The sequence below is a fragment of the Hoplias malabaricus genome, chromosome 9, assembly GCF_029633855.1.
Source record: "Hoplias malabaricus isolate fHopMal1 chromosome 9, fHopMal1.hap1, whole genome shotgun sequence".
Lineage (NCBI taxonomy): Eukaryota > Metazoa > Chordata > Actinopteri > Characiformes > Erythrinidae > Hoplias > Hoplias malabaricus.
Genome location: NC_089808.1, coordinates 12,748,369 through 12,768,706, shown reverse-complemented (window position 1 = coordinate 12,768,706; position 20,338 = coordinate 12,748,369). Strand labels below are relative to the sequence as shown.

Below are 20,338 nucleotides of genomic sequence, written 5' to 3'. Positions count from 1 at the left end.
GTAAAAGCACAAGCACAAAGGGCTGTGCCATATAATAAAGTGTGCAATAATATTACAATTTTGAAATGTTAATATATAAAATATCAATATTCTAAATATTTTTTATACAATGTTAGATTCTTGGTAAGTTACGGTTGTTTGCAAAATAAGCAAATGTTTGCACATTTATTTGTTGTTTGTTCAGAATGTTTTTTTTTAATTGTTAGATTTGTACTAAAATAAAATGCAATAAGAAATTAAATATCATCATTAATTTAATATTATTAATACTAATATAACATTTATTTTTGTTATAATAGTGTGTTATTGAAATAATACAATTATAATTTTTAATATCGGCAAGAACATCATTATCGCCAAAATGCTCTGAAATATTGTAATATTATTTTAGGGCCATATCACCCATCCCTACAAGCACAATATAAAATGCTGTGTAGATTATATTTTTATGGAAACTGCTTGCTTATATATTCAGGAGAAAATTAGCCAACTCAGTATACATCTTAAAAAACTTTCCTTCATCTCTGAGCATTGTATTATGTATTACAGTAGATAAACCACATATTTCCCCGTTAAAAAAAAATATGACTTTATAAAAGCTTAAAAGGACCAGTTAAGAGTCACTGGTATAAAAGCCTCAGTTGTTGCTATGCTTTTTGAAAACAGGCCGCTAACTGTCAATTAATTACTTCATTCAAAACCAATCTGAATATTAAATAAATAGAGAAGAAAGCCAAAATTGAGACCTAACTATAAAAGAATGAAAAAAGCATGTCCGTTGTGTCTGATGGATCAGATCGTCTACTCTTTCTAAGGATAAATGATTGCTTTCGCTCCAAGGGAGACGCCATCAAAAGAAATATCAAACATAAACATCAATGCCACTTTCCAGGCCCAGAGCAGTTTAGAAGTATGTCTCTTCCTCTGAGACGCTTACAGAACCTACAAACACACATTCTCTCTCTCTCTGAATGTTCTGTATTCTAAACAACATACGTTCTGCACTTGAGCAGCTATTCTATGGGCCACTCAGTTGTGAGACGATATGGAGCCTGTTTATCTCTCATCTACCGTGTAATATCTTGGGCCAATCTTAATCGACTTGGGACAATCTTAATCAAAAGTCTGCATCATAATTTTTCAGACTACTGTGTTCCCAGGAACACAGCACAGCTTCCAAAACTACTTTCCTCCATGTCATAAAATCAGCAGAGAGGGACGTATATGTGGAAAATGAAATGATCCACAGAACAGGGTTATTGTAAGCAAGAAATTCATTTGAAAGTACATAGATTATAACAAACACGTTAAATTTTAAATACACACAGTTTATAAAACAAGAGACAAGGCAGAGTGTGTCCAGTTGGGTGTTTTCTGCAGTTTGAGCACGTCACTTTGTTCTTCCTTCATATTTCTCAATAAGTGATAACATTCTGAGAGTGAGATTGTGAAATTTAGTGTCCCCCATTAGACACAGCAGTGAGTCAATGTGATGAATGTCTCCACATCCACACACACACACACACAGAAAAAACATGAAAATGTGTCCTCAGTCCCATAGTGGCAAATCAGTTTTCATCACCATGTTACCAGCAATTTTACCTTTGTGTTGGAATCCATTAGAGAGCCCTGAAAGATCTGAAAACAGCAACTGACAGAACTCAATCAGTGACAGGCAGCATAGCAGCTGAGCAATTTGTATTTGACAGCTAATAATTTGCAAAAGCATGGCTTGCTTGCGTGTGTGTGTGGACTGATAAATATTCAGCAGAAAACCAACAAAAACCCAATTACAGGTGACATTTTGCACACTTCGCTGCATATGTGCTGAAATCTGGATTCCAGTACAGCACAACAAAGAAATCTCAGTCACAATTTCAAGGTACAGCATGACTGAGCCTCAGGGAAGCAATACATTCTACTAAACTCATTTCACTTAATAATGAGACGATGTTTTCTACTTCATGGCTGTTTTTGCAATTAATTTGCAACTCCAAATTTTCTACAATGAATAAGTCTCCATCGAATGAAATCCAGAGCTCACAGTAGTAGAGAAGTTGTAAAGGATCTAAAAATATCTCTCTCCACTGATAGAGACCCTTTCATTTTCCCTGAAGCTACAGGAGCTTCTCAGCTTCATCCGGAGCATGAGGAGAGGTGGGAGCCACAGGTGCCATGGAAACAAGACAGGGGGAAGCATAAAGCCTGGTGATAGAATGAGTTTCCAGACTATAAAAGGGGAAAATGAGGCCAATGTTGCCTCTATTTCACACCTATGCCTCTTTCACACATGAACTCCAGAGAATTTATAGAGAGTCTCCTGAGAATCTGAGGTCTGGAAATGTCCTGGAGCGGTCCTTCACACATGCAGCTCATAGTGGGAGATTTTCTGTGTGAGGTGAATTCTAGAAGCGGGAAATGAAACACATGCTTTAGGCGTGGAGCAGCGCCTGTGCAGTGCATGCGGGAGGAACTCCGGAATATGCACTGACTCTTACATTATCACCCCCCGAGTCTTTACTAATAATAATGTCCATGGTAGGGTACATAGTCTACTTGATCTATTTTGTATTTTTGCTTTTCTATCAGGCACATTTGATGCCTGATACCTAGAACCATGCACCTGCTCTCTCATGGTTCCAAGTGAGCAGAGTAGGGAATAAACCGTGACGTGTAAACCTTGTAAAGCGCTGATTGGCCAGTGAGACATGTCTACACAAGAAAATGCAGACCTCCAGCACAAACTAGCCATCTAAAAATCCCCAAGCTACAGCAGGGATCACATAGAGTTCTTATCTGGCTCTCAAAATTACGCCCAGGTTTTTGAAGAGGTTCAAGTGCTCCTTCGACTGGTGTCCAATGAAAGACTCCATCAAGAGCTGGACAGAGCAGCAAGGAATGAAAATCTATATTGATCCTTTGGAACTGTTGTGCTGCTAAGTTGTGTTCAGTTCCTAAAATAACTCAAAAATACATGTGTAAACAACATTTAAAATTACAACTGTTATTGTGGCTTCTCGAATCCATGGTTCCAACTAGAGATGTGTTTTGTAGTGTTATCACGATACCAAAAATTATGACTTTCCATACAATACCTGCCTAAATATTTCGATACCGATACTGAAATGATACCATTGCAAAAACCTAAAACGTCAGGAAAAGTAATGTACTTCTTCTACAAGCTACGGGCGGTCGGTAAAATCGCTGGTAACTGCTTGCTACGTGTGACGCCACACGTGACGTTTCGCCATTTCTGGGTCCAATTGCACCTTCGGCCCCATGTCATACATTTATAATACTTGTTTGCTGTTTGAATAAAGCTGAATAACTCAATCAATTATGTTATCTCAGTTCAGGAGTTCAGAAAAGGGATAAATCCAACGTAAAAGGAAGCAAACCTGTCTTTAGTAGCACTTATTGCACATTCGCAGCTCATTCTGACTCCATCTCTGAAGCAGACGATACGTGTCGAGGGAGTTGTCTCTCCCAGAGCTCCGTCTCCGAGAGAAAGCCGTTTCCCCCGCTCATGGTTAGTCCCGGTGTTCTAACTGGTTGTGCTACCGGCGATTCTCTTCTATATAAAATAGTTAAGGTTTATACAGAAAGTCGCTGCTGCTAGTTGGGTTTTTTGTTCTTAAAATAACTCGCTAGGAGGTCTGAAAAGTCGCTAAAACTAGCTCCACAATTATTAAGGGATGGAGAGGGCGCAAACTGCCCCCTATGGCAGTCGTTGGAAATACCGCTCTTATTATATTATTCTTAAAGCACCGGTACTCGTTATTCTATGGGGTATTGTACCCTTTTTAATGACAAAGTAATGAGATACTTTTCTTGTGTTGGTATACCGTGCAACACTAGTGTTTTTGTGACATCACTGACATTTCTGCACAGCTGTCATAAAAAGCACTGCTGCTTCACTGGTCTTCCATGCCATGTGATTGGCTATACAAAGCTATAATTATTTATTCATATATAAAAATCAAGTTTTAAATAGAGGCAGATATTAAAGTAAAGGGTTCACAATAAAACTAAGAGGCAAAGAATTGATTTATATCGTCTACAGCAGTGGTTCTCAAACATTTTAGACCAAGTACCACCCATTATCAAACCAAAATCTCCAAGTACCACCTATGATTTTTACCACAGAAACATGTGGCCCCTGGTTCTTCCTCTGTTCCGGGAGCATAAGGAAAAGTCTTGCTTGAATTTTTTACATGTTTTTGTTGCTTTTTATTTACTTGAAATTTGCTTAATACAAAATAATCTAAAATAATAACTAAAAATGATAGAGAGAATACAAATAAGTAGGCATGAACTGAATGATTTAAACACAATTATACATTTCAGAGAACATATAAAACATATGGGCAATAAGCGTTTTGAAAGAAATAAAAAACGAATAGAGGTCAATGTGATATCAGTTATGTGCTTTAACAGACTACAGGTGAAAACAGCGCGTCGGGGGCTTGGGGCAGGTGCTCACAGCGGCTCTCTGCGCTGGTAGCAGTAGGTGAAGGAGGGCGCTGTATTAAACCTTGTTTTAGGGCTGTAATGATGCGAAGAACGGCCACGGTTTGCTTTAGCCGAGTGTTTTCTTCTATTATGTCTTCACAGGTACAGAATTCTCGCTTAGTTTCTCTCTATATTTGCCTCTGGCTTCAGTCCTTCTGAGTATTTCGTCGGGCTTGATCTCAGCCTGTTTTTCTCATTTTTGCTTTGTCCTTTTTAAAATAAAATCCAAATTGTTCTGTCTCTAGCCTTTTCTTACGCCCAGTAATCAACTGAAACTGGTCTTTCTTTACACAGATTACTCAGAAAACTGGGGAACTTTCTTTACACAGATTTCTCAGACACCCCCCCCCCCCCCACCCCCCCATACAACTATGGTGTATGAGTAGCACGTTGTATTTTTCAACAAAACAAATGAATTTCATTGGGGCATAAGTATGAAAACTGTGAAACATTATGTAATTTACACATAAAAACTTTAGATTTTCAGTTATGAATATATTCCTTAAATATGTAGTATATTTTTTAAGGTCATTTCATGTACAACCTCTTGCTGTTTCACGTAATACTAGTGATATGTGTACCACAGTTTGAGAACCACTGATCTATAGCTTCAAAAAAATAAAAATAAAATAAAATAAAATAAAATAAGCAACTCCCGAAACAAAAACAACTAGGCCCTCCAACACTATAAAACACAAAATGTACACAACGTCACTCCCCTGAAACGTCACTCCCCTGACTGTGTAATGAGCCTACAGCTGTCAAGAGCCCCTACAAAACACATTTGACAGTTGTTGATTCTGCAAAGCTAAACTTTATAGAATCCTGTCTGTAAGAGACTCGTTTATTTGACACCTTTTCATCTCTTCACCTACAATTGATTAGCAAAGCCTTAAAGCTCCCCGTATGTACACCATCCCCCACGACATCATTAATATATAAACACCCCCATCTATAATTAATATTCAGCTATCACTCAGAAAGCTTGTCAAGGGAAAGTGGAGGAGTTCTTTTGGAGCTTAAAAGCGCTTTTTATCCTTTTCTCCACTTTTATCATCAACTGCCCTCAATGTTTACATTTATGTTCACAATCGCTCAAAGAACCCTTTGTAGTACCTTTTATTTTTTGAAGAGTATACTCACAGAAATACATTCACTATAAAGACAACATATGAAATGTAAACACATACATGAAGCAGTCTAATTGCTCTGAATAATGGTCAATGACAATTTTCCATCGCTATGTTGTCATATATATTTATGAAAATTTATGCTAATGCAGCTATTTCTCTGCTGTCATTTTTAGACATGCTTCATAGTTTTGCTATAATTTATTCAATGGAGTTCAGGAATTATTTACTCTTTCTTTGCTGTGCTATACAACTGATTATCAATCAATTTCTTAATTCAATTATATAACAACATTAAATTTCACAGTTATGTAATGAGTTATTTTGAAGTCAATAATTGATTAAAAGGAAAGAAAAACTAAATTCTTAGCTTGTTTTTGTCAATAAAACCCAAAAAAAAGAAAAACTTATTTGTATATAATTTATAAATATGATAATCACATTCTGTATACAAAGATTTCATTATATTCAAATCAAAGTAAAAATACTTCTTCCTTCTACATATAAAACCCTGTGGGTTTAACAATGAATATTAATGGATGTGACAACATCTGTGCCCCATGTTTGAAGATAAATAAGCTATAAACATCTCGAGCAGTAAGTGCAATGGGGCATAAGTGTATTAATAGCATTTGTATAATGTTTGTCATTAAGACAGATCAAATTAATAGAGCTTCTCTCAACAAATACTGCTGGCCTACACTGGCTCAGATGGTCAGCCAGGCTCCCTATCAGGGGACGCTTTATGAGGCGATGTTAGATTTATGAGGTTATATTAAACGTGTCCCCTCTTTTCCAGGAGCACAAACAAAGGTCCGTCTGTAGTCACCGGCCTCTGGACACTTCCACAGTCGCTGCCTCTTTCCTTCCATCTCTCACCACTTCTCCTCTTCAGACAAAGGCATCCACAGATATGAGAAGAGCATGAAAAGGGCGGGGCTACGTTCTCCCTCTCAGTCTGTCTTTCTCTCCTTCTTTCTCCAGCTCTCCCTCTGTCCGTCTCTCCCTTTCTCTTTTCAAATCTCTCTTCCACACTCACACTTGGCCTGGATTCCATTTTCGACAAACCTCCCACACAGCTCACATGCAATCATAAACATGATCAATATCTCACTCTGACTTTCCTATTTAATGTTTCCAGTCTTGTGTCCCCAATCCACTGTCATTCGCTGGGTTATGGAGCCTGTACATGCTCATTAGGGCTGTACTACATGGACAAGATCACATCAGCTGGACACCTCTTTATAGCATGCGAAAAAGAAAAAATAAGTGTAAATCCTGTGTATATAATATATAATAGACAGACAAATTTGGGTTTCAATGGGGGGAGACATCTCTACACCACTCCAGTCATGTTTAACCACAAGCACATTTAACTGTTTAATTAAATTTTTTAGTCACTTTTTTTTAACTGGTTTGAAATTTGGATGCCAAGCCCAGATTCAGGTTGTATCAGACATGATGAATCATGTGTTATGTATAGATATGTAACATTTTCACAACGCTGAATGAAGATTATGCCAGTGCAGGACCCCAGCTGGGAGGTGATGCCTCACAGGCAGCAGTATCTTTGATTATTTTTTTCCTCCAAGTGTCCGTTGTTGCTGTGGCAACATTGAGTGTCATTGGCATTCCCCATCTGTGTTATTTGTTTTCCAGGAGACGCCCTAAGCTCTGGGAAGACAACACTGGTACAGGGTCAGCAGAGAGTCGCTGATAAACGTGCTTCAGGTCTGCCACAGTAAAGCTCCACCACCAGTGGAGTCTAGTTATATATGGTTACCTAGTGTTAAACCGTTTGAAAATGCCAGCTGTTCTTTACCCTGTGCAATCCTTTCATCACAAACTGAACACACAATTGGATCCCAAATTGAAAATCTTGGAAGATCGCATTTACAATTTTATGATACTCTTTAGCCACAAATTATGTTACAAATCAGGACAAACTGTCAAGCTCATCTATTTCTGTTTTCTGGAAGCCTCTTTTTTTTTTTAAAGGTCTTGCATCACTTCCCAGCAACTGAGTCTTTGTCTTTAATCTTCAGCCCATCGGCTTTGCCGTTCCTTAGTGAAATAAGAGTGCTTAAGCTCACTGGGGGAAAACAGCCATTGGGCGCACTCACGCACAAACCCACACACACACACACACACACACACACAATTCATCAAAGCAGATCCTGAGACAAGCAGAGAGCTCTGAAAAGAAAAGCTAATGCTAAAAGATCAGAGGTAGGCTTTGAGGAGACGTATGGCACAGTACAGCACACTCACAGTACGTTCACATCCCATTCATAGCTCAGAAAAATGGACCACATGCATGGAAACAGCACTTCAATGACTGCATGGTTCCTTTATCCCCTTTGCCTGGATTGTATCATTGTTGCTAAGCTCTGAGCCCAAAGGACATCACCCATGGTTTCAAACAATACAGGAACAAGAACCCAGAATAGCAGAGTGTCGATAGTGCTGTGCTGTTAAAAGCCAGTCATGACCAGCACAAAGCTATTGAACTATACGTAATGTAAAAATTATTAAAAACTCAAATCAATTTCTGCTGCACAAACAAGATGATGACTCTCACTCCTCGTGTTGTGAGAGAAACAGTAATGTGTACTGTCACAGCACACCTGCATCACCATAAGGGGCACTGAAAGCAAAAGTGTATAATCGGTTTACACTCTTCTGGCTGATAGGTTGACACTTTCTCTCCATTACTCAATACATCCAACATCAGTTATCTAATAAATTTAGTAAGGTAGTGTTCTTCTACCAGTGTTTCATGCTCTCTGATAGCATTGCATTTCATTTATGCAGTGGCCAAGCAATATGAACAATATTTATACTGCATGTTTTGAATACCTCTGCAAAAGCCTTTCACCTGTTAAGAATACTGTGGGCTTTATTCCACTGAGCAGGACTGGTGTGAGACAGGACTACAGTGGTCTCCATCATGAGGTATAGAAGCCCAGCTGAACAAGTTATTCTAAAGTAAATTAAATCAGACACCTCCGAGGCGCAGTAATTCTGCAGCGTGGATCGATGCCTCCTCTCCAGTTAGGGTCAGCTCACGCTACATCATTGGAGCCTGCCAGTTCTCCATCTCTCTAGAGCTCCCTCTCGCAGTCTCCTACTCAAAGTTTAAAGGAAGTTTAAAGAAAGGACTTATCACCATCTATCGCATCAAGGACATTGAGTTAACGTGTCCAGGACACTTTTCAAACTTTAAATGGTTCCCCATTTAAATTAATAAATCATTTGTTCCATTGATAACCTTTTGCATTGGAAGCAGTCTGAGATTTGTGTTAGTAAGTGCACAGAGCATTGCTCAAGTTAAAAAGACACACATGTGCAAATCAGACACATTTCTGCAGCTCCTTAACTTTACTGAGCATCTTCCTGTCCCCTAGAACATCTATCCTACAAATATACATCATGGGAGCTAAGCTCAACCTTTACCATTTAGAGGAGATTAGGATACAAATTTAGCTTCCTAACATTTGGTTTTACATATTATACAGTCTTTTGTTGAAATCCAAATTCAGATCTCAAATCCTAAACTCTAAATGAATCCAATCCTTGGTACAGCAGTGGTGTGTGTCAGGGATGAGCTGGCCTGTCCCTGAGGAGCACCATCAAACTAGTTATAATGTTTTGGTTCATCTAGGGTCAAGACAAAATTTGTCTTCTATTACCAAATATAATGATCTTCACTGAAACATTTTTTTCCTGCAGACTCAAATATTGGAATGTAACGTAAATAGAATTTGTAAAGGAACTTACAAATTCCTCTGATGTAAATTAGCTGACTATAAATGAATACAAATATATAAAATCAAATATGTCATTTCTTAAAAATAGGCTAAATGTAGAGTGTAAAACACTCCGTACATGGAAGAAAAATGAGTAACACATATGATTCAGCAAGTACTCAGCTGAGACAAAGTAATAAAATAAAATTGTTGTGTGCAGAGGTGACTTACTATGCTTTACTATGTGAAACCTGAGTGTGTTTTTCTCGCAGGGGAAACAGTACTCTGGAAATCCACTGTGTTCATCAGAAAAGGAGCTCCTTCATCAGCATCACCCTTCAGTGCATGTGCTGCATTCGAGTGCTATATGCTAAGCACTAACTGTCCCCCTGAGGACATGAGGCTGTAGGATATGGATGATGCCAAGAAGGTACTTACACTGCTCTATAGAGCGCTCATTAGCTTTACATGCCTTTAAAGGCAGCGAAACACTTTTCATAAAATTCTGAGGATGTTTCCCCACCATTTGCTAGTTCTCCAGTCTGTTTGTGTGCCTGAAACCGTCTAATTTATTTACAAAGCCACAGCATCTATAAAAAGGGGTTCTCACGTCGGTATGTTAGGCTTTCTCTCTCTGCTCACGGCTGAAAGGTCTTTAGACAACAAAAAGATCTCCAAACTTTGAAAAGTATAAACTAAGATGAGGATATTGTTCTATTCCTGCTCCATAAGAGGGTAATATTGACTCTTTTTTTTTTTGCTGTAGGTGGAACTGATTCTAAATTCAGGAGAGCGTTAAATGCATAAAAGTAATAACACACTGAAAGAGCTACAAAAACAAACAACTTGAATAACAAATGACTTTCTCTGTGGCCATTCAATAGTGAATAAAACTTACACACAAGTTAAACTACGTACACGTACACAAGTCATTTTTATTCCCTTAAACATACGGTTCCACCTTAAATGATGGAACTTCTGAATGTAAACAAACCAGAGAACAGTGTTTCCCAACACTCAGTAGTGTTCCCTTCAAAAGATCAGCTTTTTAATCAGTGCTCACAATACATGCTGGGGCAGATGTTATGTTTTGGAAAAAACTTATAATTTGCATAGTGTTGAACAAAAAATATCACTTAGAATAGGACAAACTCCATATTACAACTCATTTTAAAAGCAATGCTGAATTAGCAGGTAAATATCAAACAATATAGTGCACCTGCAAGTATTTAAATTGGGTTGGATGAGATAACATTCATATGCATTATAGGTTCTGTTTATATCATTTAATTTGCCTGTGATATCATGTACAGTGAAATGAGCACTAGCTTAGGGGCTCAAAAGTGTGCTGAAAGTATAGTCAACGTATTATATTTTCATTCATTCATTCATTATCTGTAACCGCTTATCCAGAGCAGGGTTGTGGTGGGTCCAGAGCCTACCTGGAATCATTGGGCGCAAGGTGGGAATACACCCTGGAGGGGGCGCCAGACCTTCACAGGGCAACACACACACACACACACACACACACACACATACACACACACACACATACACACACTCACACATTCCATTGTATTATTAAAAATATAAATAATATAAACATAGTAAAAATAACAAATTATTATAATAATTATGCATTTCACATGCTAGACAATTTCTTACCTTTTATTCATGACTGCAATATTGACATTTTCCTATATTTATTTAATGTGAAGTGTAAAGATGTCTTTGCATTAATGAATAAACTCAATAATATCTTGATACAGATGACTTTCTAAACCTTTGGAGCATTCCTTTGGGTGCACTTAAAAACAGCTTCAATTTAGACTGAAAATATTTACTTATGACAATATTTTATGTTTTCTTTTTAAAAGGAGATACAATGTTTTATTCTTGTTGTGACATTTTAATGTTCTTTAAAGGGGTAACTGCATGCTATAAAGAGCTGTCCATCTGATGTGACTTGTTCATGTAGTACAGCCCTAATGAGCATGTACAGATCAGAGAAAAATCAAATATACAACCAAAACACTAAGACGTCACATTTTTTACATAGTAATTCTAACATTTATCAAATTATCACAGCAAGGTCATTTATCTAAATCACCCAGCCCTGTGCTAAGCTGCTAGAATTGGTTACTGTCCAGTTAAAGAGTAGCAGACCCATATCCAGAGTCCTGTTTCACTCTAGAGAGAGACAAATAACACAGCATCTCATCATCCCTTCCCTCATTAGTGCTGACCGCAGAGAAACAAACCTCCAGCCCTCTATTTTCTGCACTGATTAAACCCCAGTCCTTCTGCCCCCAAGCCAGAGAGGGCCAGGGGGGAGGGGGTATATCAATAATTCAAACATTGATCTTTTATCCCCCATTGCCTTCCTGAGTTCTACCATGAAAGCAAGTCAGACCAGACTAGATTGCACTAATTCAGCCTGAAGGCATTGTTCTGGCACGACAAAGGTGAAACCTTACAGAACAAATGTAGGGGAACGTAGCAGTGCATCACATTTAATGTTTATTTATTAAAGCAAATGAAAATAACAGGTCGCCTTCGTATGGTGTAAACACTTAATGATTTAGGATCAATAGAAATATCCATTATTTAAGTTTATGGCATTTGGCATTGCGATTTATTTATGCATTTTTCTCTAAATTTAATCACCCCAATCACACAACGCTACATTACATTAAGAGCCTAAAGTGTAGATTTTAGAGGTATAAGGTTTATTGAGCAGCAGATGTGTAATTTGGTGAAGCTTATTATACCACAGATATATAATCAAAATTAAGATTTATGTCATTCTAATGTTGTGTTTATTTATTATTATTTATTTATTATGTGGTATTATTTTTATTTTTTGCTATTTATGATTGCGATCACACATTAAAATTATTGGACAAAATAAGGGACCAAAAATAAGGTGAAACAAAAATTTTTTGTACAGTATACCCTTTATATGCTTATTTGGTTTGTTTTTATTTCCATCTTTATTTTTTAATGGCATGTCAGTGATCACATACAAACAACACAGTGAAAACCTTTCATGACTTAGAGTTGCAGTTCCGTTTATCAGTTAATTGTGGCTTGCACCCAAGGCACACTTAAAAGCATTGCCATTAATCCCACTGCAAAGTGCTTTTCTTTTATGAGTCTGCTGTGCCAATAAATCACAATTTAATTCACAATCCAGTTTATGGGGTGAGTCACGAGGGCTGTGACCAAGAAAAGAAACAGAAAAAAAATAGAATTTTTTTAAATTTATTTATTTGTTTATTTATTTATTTTGTGGGCTCTGAGCTCTACTGGACATGTGGAATTATCTATGACACCATCTTACACAGAAACAGGGAGATGCGAACCGAAGGGTAATGGGGCTCAACCCTAGTAGTGATAAAGGTGGCTGATTGTTATGGCTCTTCGAGGGGCAGTTGATCGACTGGGACCTCTGAGGTGAAGCAGACACAACAATAACATTCTCGCAGTAACACGCCCACCTCGACAAGACATCTACACCCTAGCAGACGCACACACAAAAACAACAATATAAAGAAATGTTGCCAATAATGGCACTGAGTGCTATGTGTTGACTTTCAAATAAAAAGTGCTTAAATAGAAATATAATTATGTATGTATGTAAGATATAGATACAAAGAGAAAGCAGACCCAACCCATGTTCAGCTCCCTGGCCACCTCCCTCAGGAACAAAGGTGCTCCGAGCACTCTGCAATCTCTACCACAAACCGGGCTTAAATACCAATACACATAACAAAGACCCAGGATTCGTTTAGATATTGATTCATTAGGAGACATTTTCCATATTATTCTCAGGGTATATGTTCCTGTGATTCAGTTTGACACATACAGCAGAAATATCAATGATATATTGAGATTAACAACACATTTATTACAGTAATACAGCAGAAATGTATTTATATATCAAATATATCAAATGTTAATTTCTTCAAAAGTGTTCTATATCCAAAACATAAATACATATAATTTTGGAATGTACAGCATTTAGGAAATAAACTTACCAAATCAGTATAAGCCATATAAGCCAAACCTACATAAATAAAAATATGTATAGATAGATTTATGGATGTATAGAGAAGCATTGCTACACACACTGCAGAAAGCCAAACTTAATACTCAAGCAGTGAGACGCAGTGAGACAGAGAGCCAGAAAGAACTCTCAAGAGAATGTGAACCAATAAACAGAACAACAGGATCAGCACTTCTCTCTCTCTTTCTCTCACACACACACACACACACAAACACACACACACACACACACATTCTAAGTGTAGCACATAATAATCCATCCAAAAATGCAACCCATTGTCACTGCATCTTGATTCCCAAAACAAAGTCCTCATTAACACAAACTCGCTGGAAATAACAGCATCTGTGTGCACCAAACCCATTGAGCAAGCTCTCCCTCTCTCTCTCTGACACACACACACACCACCTGCCCACCAGCCAACCTCATGGGAGAGCATCAGCCAGGGCTGCCCAGTAACCAATCTTCCAACACAGTCAAACTCATGTTCTACCTTAAATTTAAGATGGAACTGAAAATTCTATTAAGAAGCCAACTCTAGCTTTGTGTCAAACATGTCTTCAGCAGTTACAATGATACTTTAGGTTAAAATGTCAGTAAACAGCTATGTTGTAGTGAGTATTTATAGTATTGAAAATGATTTAATTTACTTCAGATAAATGCTAAGACCTCTTAAATAATCTCATTTAAAGAAAACATTTCAACAATAAAAATCAATACTCTGAGGGAGAGAAATCCAACTGGATCAGATCACTTAACATTGTGCCCAGTAGAAATGGGCTCATGCGCTCAAATCAAGCAGTTGTTTACCTTCTTGGGTCTCCTCTTTCTTCCACCAAGTCCATTAAGTCTGTCTGCAGCCTCCATCCTCAGATGGGACTGAGTGTCTTCATTCATTCTGTCTCCAAAAAACTCACACCCTCTCTTATTCTTTCTGTCTTTCACTCACTCGGTAAGTCACTGACTGCCATCCAATGGAGCTCTGTCCATTCCCTCCACTCTACTAGACTCCTCTGATGTTGCTAGCTCTAAAAGGCACCGGAGAAGGAGAGAGAGAGAGAGAGAGAGAGACCGCGCAAATGAGCATGCAGGATTGAGAGTAGAAGGCGGGGAGGGGATGAGCACAATGGTGTTACCATGGCAGCAGCTGCCACCAATGTTTATCTGGAAGAAGAACTGAGGCAGATCCACACACCAGCTCAGCTCCCACCACACCACACTCATGCTGTGTGAGGGTGTGTGTACCTTTGTGCATCTATTCTACGTCTTTACAGCTACTACAAAAACTGTAGACCAAATAAAGTAGAGCTCGCAGAGCTCACAGAGTTAAGGGCATCAATACTGGGAGCACTTCTTTACCCACAACAGACAGAACAGGGCCAAAATATACCGTCTTAATATTTATTCTGTTATAAAAATAATTAGAAACTAATTAGCAAAAGAATTAAATCTGCAGTGTATCCCTGCACCAAAATCAATCAGATCAAATAAATCAATTAAAAGACGCCCAGAGCATCTGTGTGTTTAAACTGTTATTTATCTGTGTTAAGCTGCTAGGGAGCAATGAGGGTTGAAAAAAAGAGTGATTTAAACAAAAATGGCTGTGCCATGATAAAACAAACAGCAGAAATGCAGGATAACAAAAACAAGCAGAACAAACAATGTCACTGATGCAAAGCCCAATAGCACCCCACTGTGTGGCACAACCTAAACGTGAGAGTATGTAAGAGATAGCACCCAAGTTATAAGTCCGATCCATGAAATAGTTTGCACCCAAAATATTCATATACATCAATGAAAGTTCCATCCGTGCTGTTACAGATATAATTTTTATTTTACAGCTACTGTGATCGGACAATTTGCTGTAAAGTCATAAATAATTGCATCGAGTATATTATTGTGATTATACCACAGTTCCATCACAACAAATTATTTCTCCTTAAAACAATGTTAAAATTAAAAAGAACCCTCAACTAATGTTTCTTCCCAAAGTGTTGATATTTCAAAACACAGAAACCCTGATCTTTTTAGATTCTGTCACAATTTCTATGACATACTGAGCATTGACAGTTTCAGCACAATTAGGATTGTGGACTGAACAGAATTAGAAACATATCTGCCCCACCCACTGCCAGCTGATTCTAAGAGTCCTTTCCAGAAAGAAAACAGCATCTGTTTCATAACCATTATCGGATTTTCCCTGCGGCATCAATACTGAAATGAGCCACAACTCCTGAAGCTGCAGCAAGTTATGAAAAATTTAACTAATGTTTATGAACTCAGTTAATTTATTTAATTCTGAGTCTCTGTATCTTTCTTATTCTCTCTCTAAATTTCTCCCTTCCTCCTCATTTTTATAATTCAGTGTTCCAGAGATTGATTCCACTCTTCACTCTGACCTGTATTTCTCAGCCTGAGATCTTACTGACTCCACATCTTTCCATTTCTCCGCCATTCAGAGATCAGTGTGTGCGCTGAACCCTGACGCCCTCACAGCTCTATACAACCCCCCCACACACACACCCCCCACACACACCCCCACACACACTTTGTCTGAGGTCCTTGTCCAAACACTAGGGAATTAAGAAATATTCATGTCTTAATTAAGAGAACTCCTTTTAAAAGAACTCTGTGTGGACCTACTGTGAAGCTGCTTCTTATACCTAAGAGTTTTGGAGTCATGACCAAATAACCCACAGCTCTTACTGAATAAGTATAAAAAGAAAAAACAGACTTTGGGTTAAAGGAGTTACATTCAACTGAGGTTTCAAGGCAAAAATGTAAAAGAAAAACCATGCACACTGCTGGTGTTAATCAGAGCAGAATGAACTGACATAGGGGCACCGCAGGATCTTCACACTGTAAATATTTAATTACAATTTGTACGCCAATGACTCTTTTTCTGGTCTGCCGTTCTTCAACAGCACAGCCATTTTCATAGTCTCCTTGTGGACACACCCAGCTCCACATTGGACAAAGCTGCTAAAAATTAGGTAGTAATGAGAGCATATGTTCTCACAAGAAATGATAGTTCAATATAAAGTTCTTTACCTTGTTATCTTGTGTGTGATGTTTTTTTATATGGTGGAAGGATGCATCATGACAAAATGAAGCAGTCAACACCAATATTTTCACTGTAAAACTGCAGTGTACCAGAGATTCTCAAAAACATGGATTCAGACAGCCAGGGTTTCTGATGTTAAAAACCTAAGGAACCAATCCCATCGATGGCTTGGCCGTTGAGCTGCAAGCAAACAGCAGTGGGGTAAGTACAGACAGAAGCACAGACTAAATGGATATCGTCACTGTCCAATGAAAAACACTAGTCCAGTTTTGTCAGTTTTTAGGTTATTATAACATTTGAACATGACATGGCTTCACGCTGTGTGAATATGTCATGATAAATGGACCAAAAGAAATGCTCCAAAATGACTTGGTATCAAATCTTTTTACAATGACTTCCACTGAAAATTAAGGTTTTTCTCTTGTAAAGTTACTGTTTTGGGAGATAGATGGATACAATTGGACAGCGACGATATTCAAAGGTCCAGTCGTACTGAAAGAAGGTGAAGTTACAGAATTACATCTGAGGCACACAGAGGCATTCAGGAATGTATTTATTAAATGTATTAAATATATATTACAAATTACAAGTTATGAAATTTTCACAGAGTGTGAAGGAAAGCAGTTGTGTACAAATGATGCAGCAAACTAAAAATCCACAAGAATGGATACATGTTTTTAAATTGGACAGCGACGATATTTGAAATACAATTATACATTACGCACAAAGTTATGGAAACCTTATAATTTTTATAAATAAGAATTAGGTTTTAGGTGTTTAATCATTGACCAAACAGAGATCAACATCCTGCAAACATGAATATCAACTGAAGTCATCTGGTAACCATAATGGTTTTTGCTGTACTGTACACCAGCCATGAGGGGCAGACTGTTGGTTTGACAGATGTCCATTTGTACCTTAACTATTTTGTCTTTCATTAAAAAAAGATTAAACTGGCATAAAACATAAGAAGCTAATCCATGGGTAGAACAGTAAGCTTTATGACCCTTTATCTCTATGACTTTGCTCCTTAAAATTTAACATAATAGTAACATGTATTAAATCTCACAGAAAGGGTTTGATTATTTATGTTTCTGAATTCTTTTAAACCACACTTTGTTAATCAGTCTGTGTCATTATTTTCTCAAACCAACAATGAAACTGACTGTATAATTGCAGTATTGACATACTGAGCTATTGGAAGTGATGTACTGAGTTACAGTACATATCTTCACCATTGTGTCTACAACTACAGCATGATCAGTGGCAATATCTCATGCTATAACACACAAATTACCCCCCAATGCCCTTTGTGCTTCCCAGAAGTCTCATGATGAAAACATCTTTAATGATCACAATTCTGATTTACAGTCGTCGTGTAGCTGTCGTTTAATGCGAGTGAAAAGTCAATAGCACACAGCATGGACATCTGCAGTGAAGAGAGAATTGTGGGAACCGTAACATATTTCAACATTTCAGTCATACCTGCAGGGAGACATGTGCCAGATGTTTCACCATAGCTGACAGTTGTGTGTGTGGTGCACTAGGGACTGAGTGAAAGTGGTGGTCTCACTAAGACTGTAAGGCAAGACAGATGGGAAGGTGGAGTGTGTGTGTGTGTGTGTGTGTGTGTGTGTGTGTGTGTGTGTGTATAAAAGTTATTCACGGTGAGAAAGAGAAACAGATCACAGGTAAAGTATACGCTCATTATCAAATCATCAACATTTCATAGAGACAAAATGTACACAATATCCAATTCCCAAACACATGCTCATAAAAATTCTTAATAAAGTGCCTGACTATGAACATGAAAATCTAGGCAGAGGCTTTATTAGGTAGAGCCATAATGTATTGTAATAATCCCCTGAGAACCCAAGACCCTAGCCTCAGACACAGTTTCATAGCCTACAGCAACACTGCTGATAAACTATGCTAATTAGTAATGTGCCCATTAACCCTGACATCATATAATATGAACACAATGAAGCCATTTCTATTGACCACACAATATATTCTGATTTCAACTGAAGATCACAAATGCACAAGGCCCAATAGTTTGTAGACACCACCTTATTCAATTTTTCTTCCAAAATTAAAAAGGTATAAATAGGGAGTTTGTCTCCCATTTTATAGTTTGCCACCACAACAAAGCATCATTCAGTACATTTATCATGATTGGGACTGGTGTCTCTTCATCCAGAACTAACCATCCAACCAGCATGACCATCCAACCAACTGACCTCAAATCAAATGCAATCAAATCCCTCCAGCAATGTGGAAACCTATAAAGATCTTTTTTTAAAGATGTTAGAAGCTGCAGAAAATGGGTGACAAACACATACAGCTCAATGCTGGGGGCTTTCTATCCATTTAGTTCAATTAAAGCTTAATTAAATTAAGTTAAATCACATTCAGGATGCTATCACATGCACAAACTATGGCTTTTTGTATTGAGATTTGCTCAAATGCAACTATTAATTAGTTAAGCTGCCTTTATTTACATACCCTATGTAATGTGTAAAAAATGTAGCTAAAGCTGTTGTACTGAACTCTACATAGCAGGCCTGATGTAGACTACACCTTCTCCATAATTAACACAGTGCAGCTGCCACTGCACTGGCTGTGCATAAACTTGCACTAATAAAACATGCACACGATTGCGCGCACACAAACAAAAACACACAGCCAGAGGTTTTAGAAAATCATAATTAATGATCTAAAATATTTAATCAGTTTTTAAAAAATGCAAACACAAAAGCAAATAAATTCCAAAGCCACAGAGCGGCACTGTTGACTTTCATTGGATACACAGCTCTGCATCATCATGGCAGGATGTTTTTTTTCCCCCCACATCCTGCTGAGTTATTCATACCATGTCTCCAGTGGTGAAAAGCCGCACTCTGAAAGAGACTTTGACTGAAATCACAATTCAAAATGTAATATACTGCTGCATTCTTTGCAACTAAAGTGGTAGTGTTTTCACACAAGCCTTGGGGCTTTATTTTTTAGCTGTTGCCAGACACAGACACACCATTTCACATTCCATTTAAACACCCCTAGGATTATTTTTCAGAATTAAGGCAAGGAGACAGAGAGAGAGAGAGAGAGAGAGAGAGAGAGAGAACATGAGGGTATATGAGCTGACTTGAGAAGTCAGTTTAGCACTGTGGGTTTAACAGGTGTGGAGAAGTCTGGAAACTGAGAAGAAGAACTAGAGATACAAAAAACAATTTGTGAAATAGAACAAAGACATTTGTGTTATTTAAAAAGTGGAGTGCCTGCCCCAGATCAATATAATAATCACACCATAAATACACAATTCTGTAGACACCATCTATAATTAATGAACTATTTTAAGGTGCACCCACTGAGGTATACACATCGAACTGTGTACCCACAACTAGTATAATGTGCATAGGTCATCATGCTATGTGCCAAGCCTGAGCTTAAAATTGGATGAAGTCCAGAGAGAGAGAGAGAGAAAGAGAGAGAGAGAGAGAGAGAAAGAGTCTGTGCGTGTTGGTCAGACAGGAGATAGACAGAATATCTGTTGTCTAGGCAACAGTTCACTGGACTCTAAGTCAAAATGACTTAAATCTCAACTGCCCCCCCTCCCACCCAACATACACACGCACACACTTGAATGGTCAAGTCCATGTTGGTCAAGTCCAAGTCCATGTTCTTAAATCAAAATCTAATCAGACAGGCTCCAGTACTATCACCAGCCCAGCCCAAAACAAAAATATAACAAACATTCTTTCCTCAGCATGAAGCAAGCAGACATTTGTCAAGATTGGGGATGTGGCAGTCTCCCCCT

The 20,338-nt window shown here is 38.0% G+C and overlaps 1 protein-coding gene across 1 annotated transcript in view; it reads right to left on the bottom strand.

Moving 5' to 3' along the window:
• Positions 1-14,442, bottom strand: part of ank2b (ankyrin 2b, neuronal) — a 134,737-nt gene extending 120,295 nt beyond the window's left edge. Inside the window, exon 1 of the mRNA XM_066680547.1 lies at positions 14,268-14,442. Coding sequence (XP_066536644.1) covers positions 14,268-14,354 — 87 coding nt within the window. The 5' untranslated portion in view covers positions 14,355-14,442. The remainder of the gene's footprint in view (positions 1-14,267) is intronic.
• Between the last annotated feature and the right edge of the window lie 5,896 nt (positions 14,443-20,338).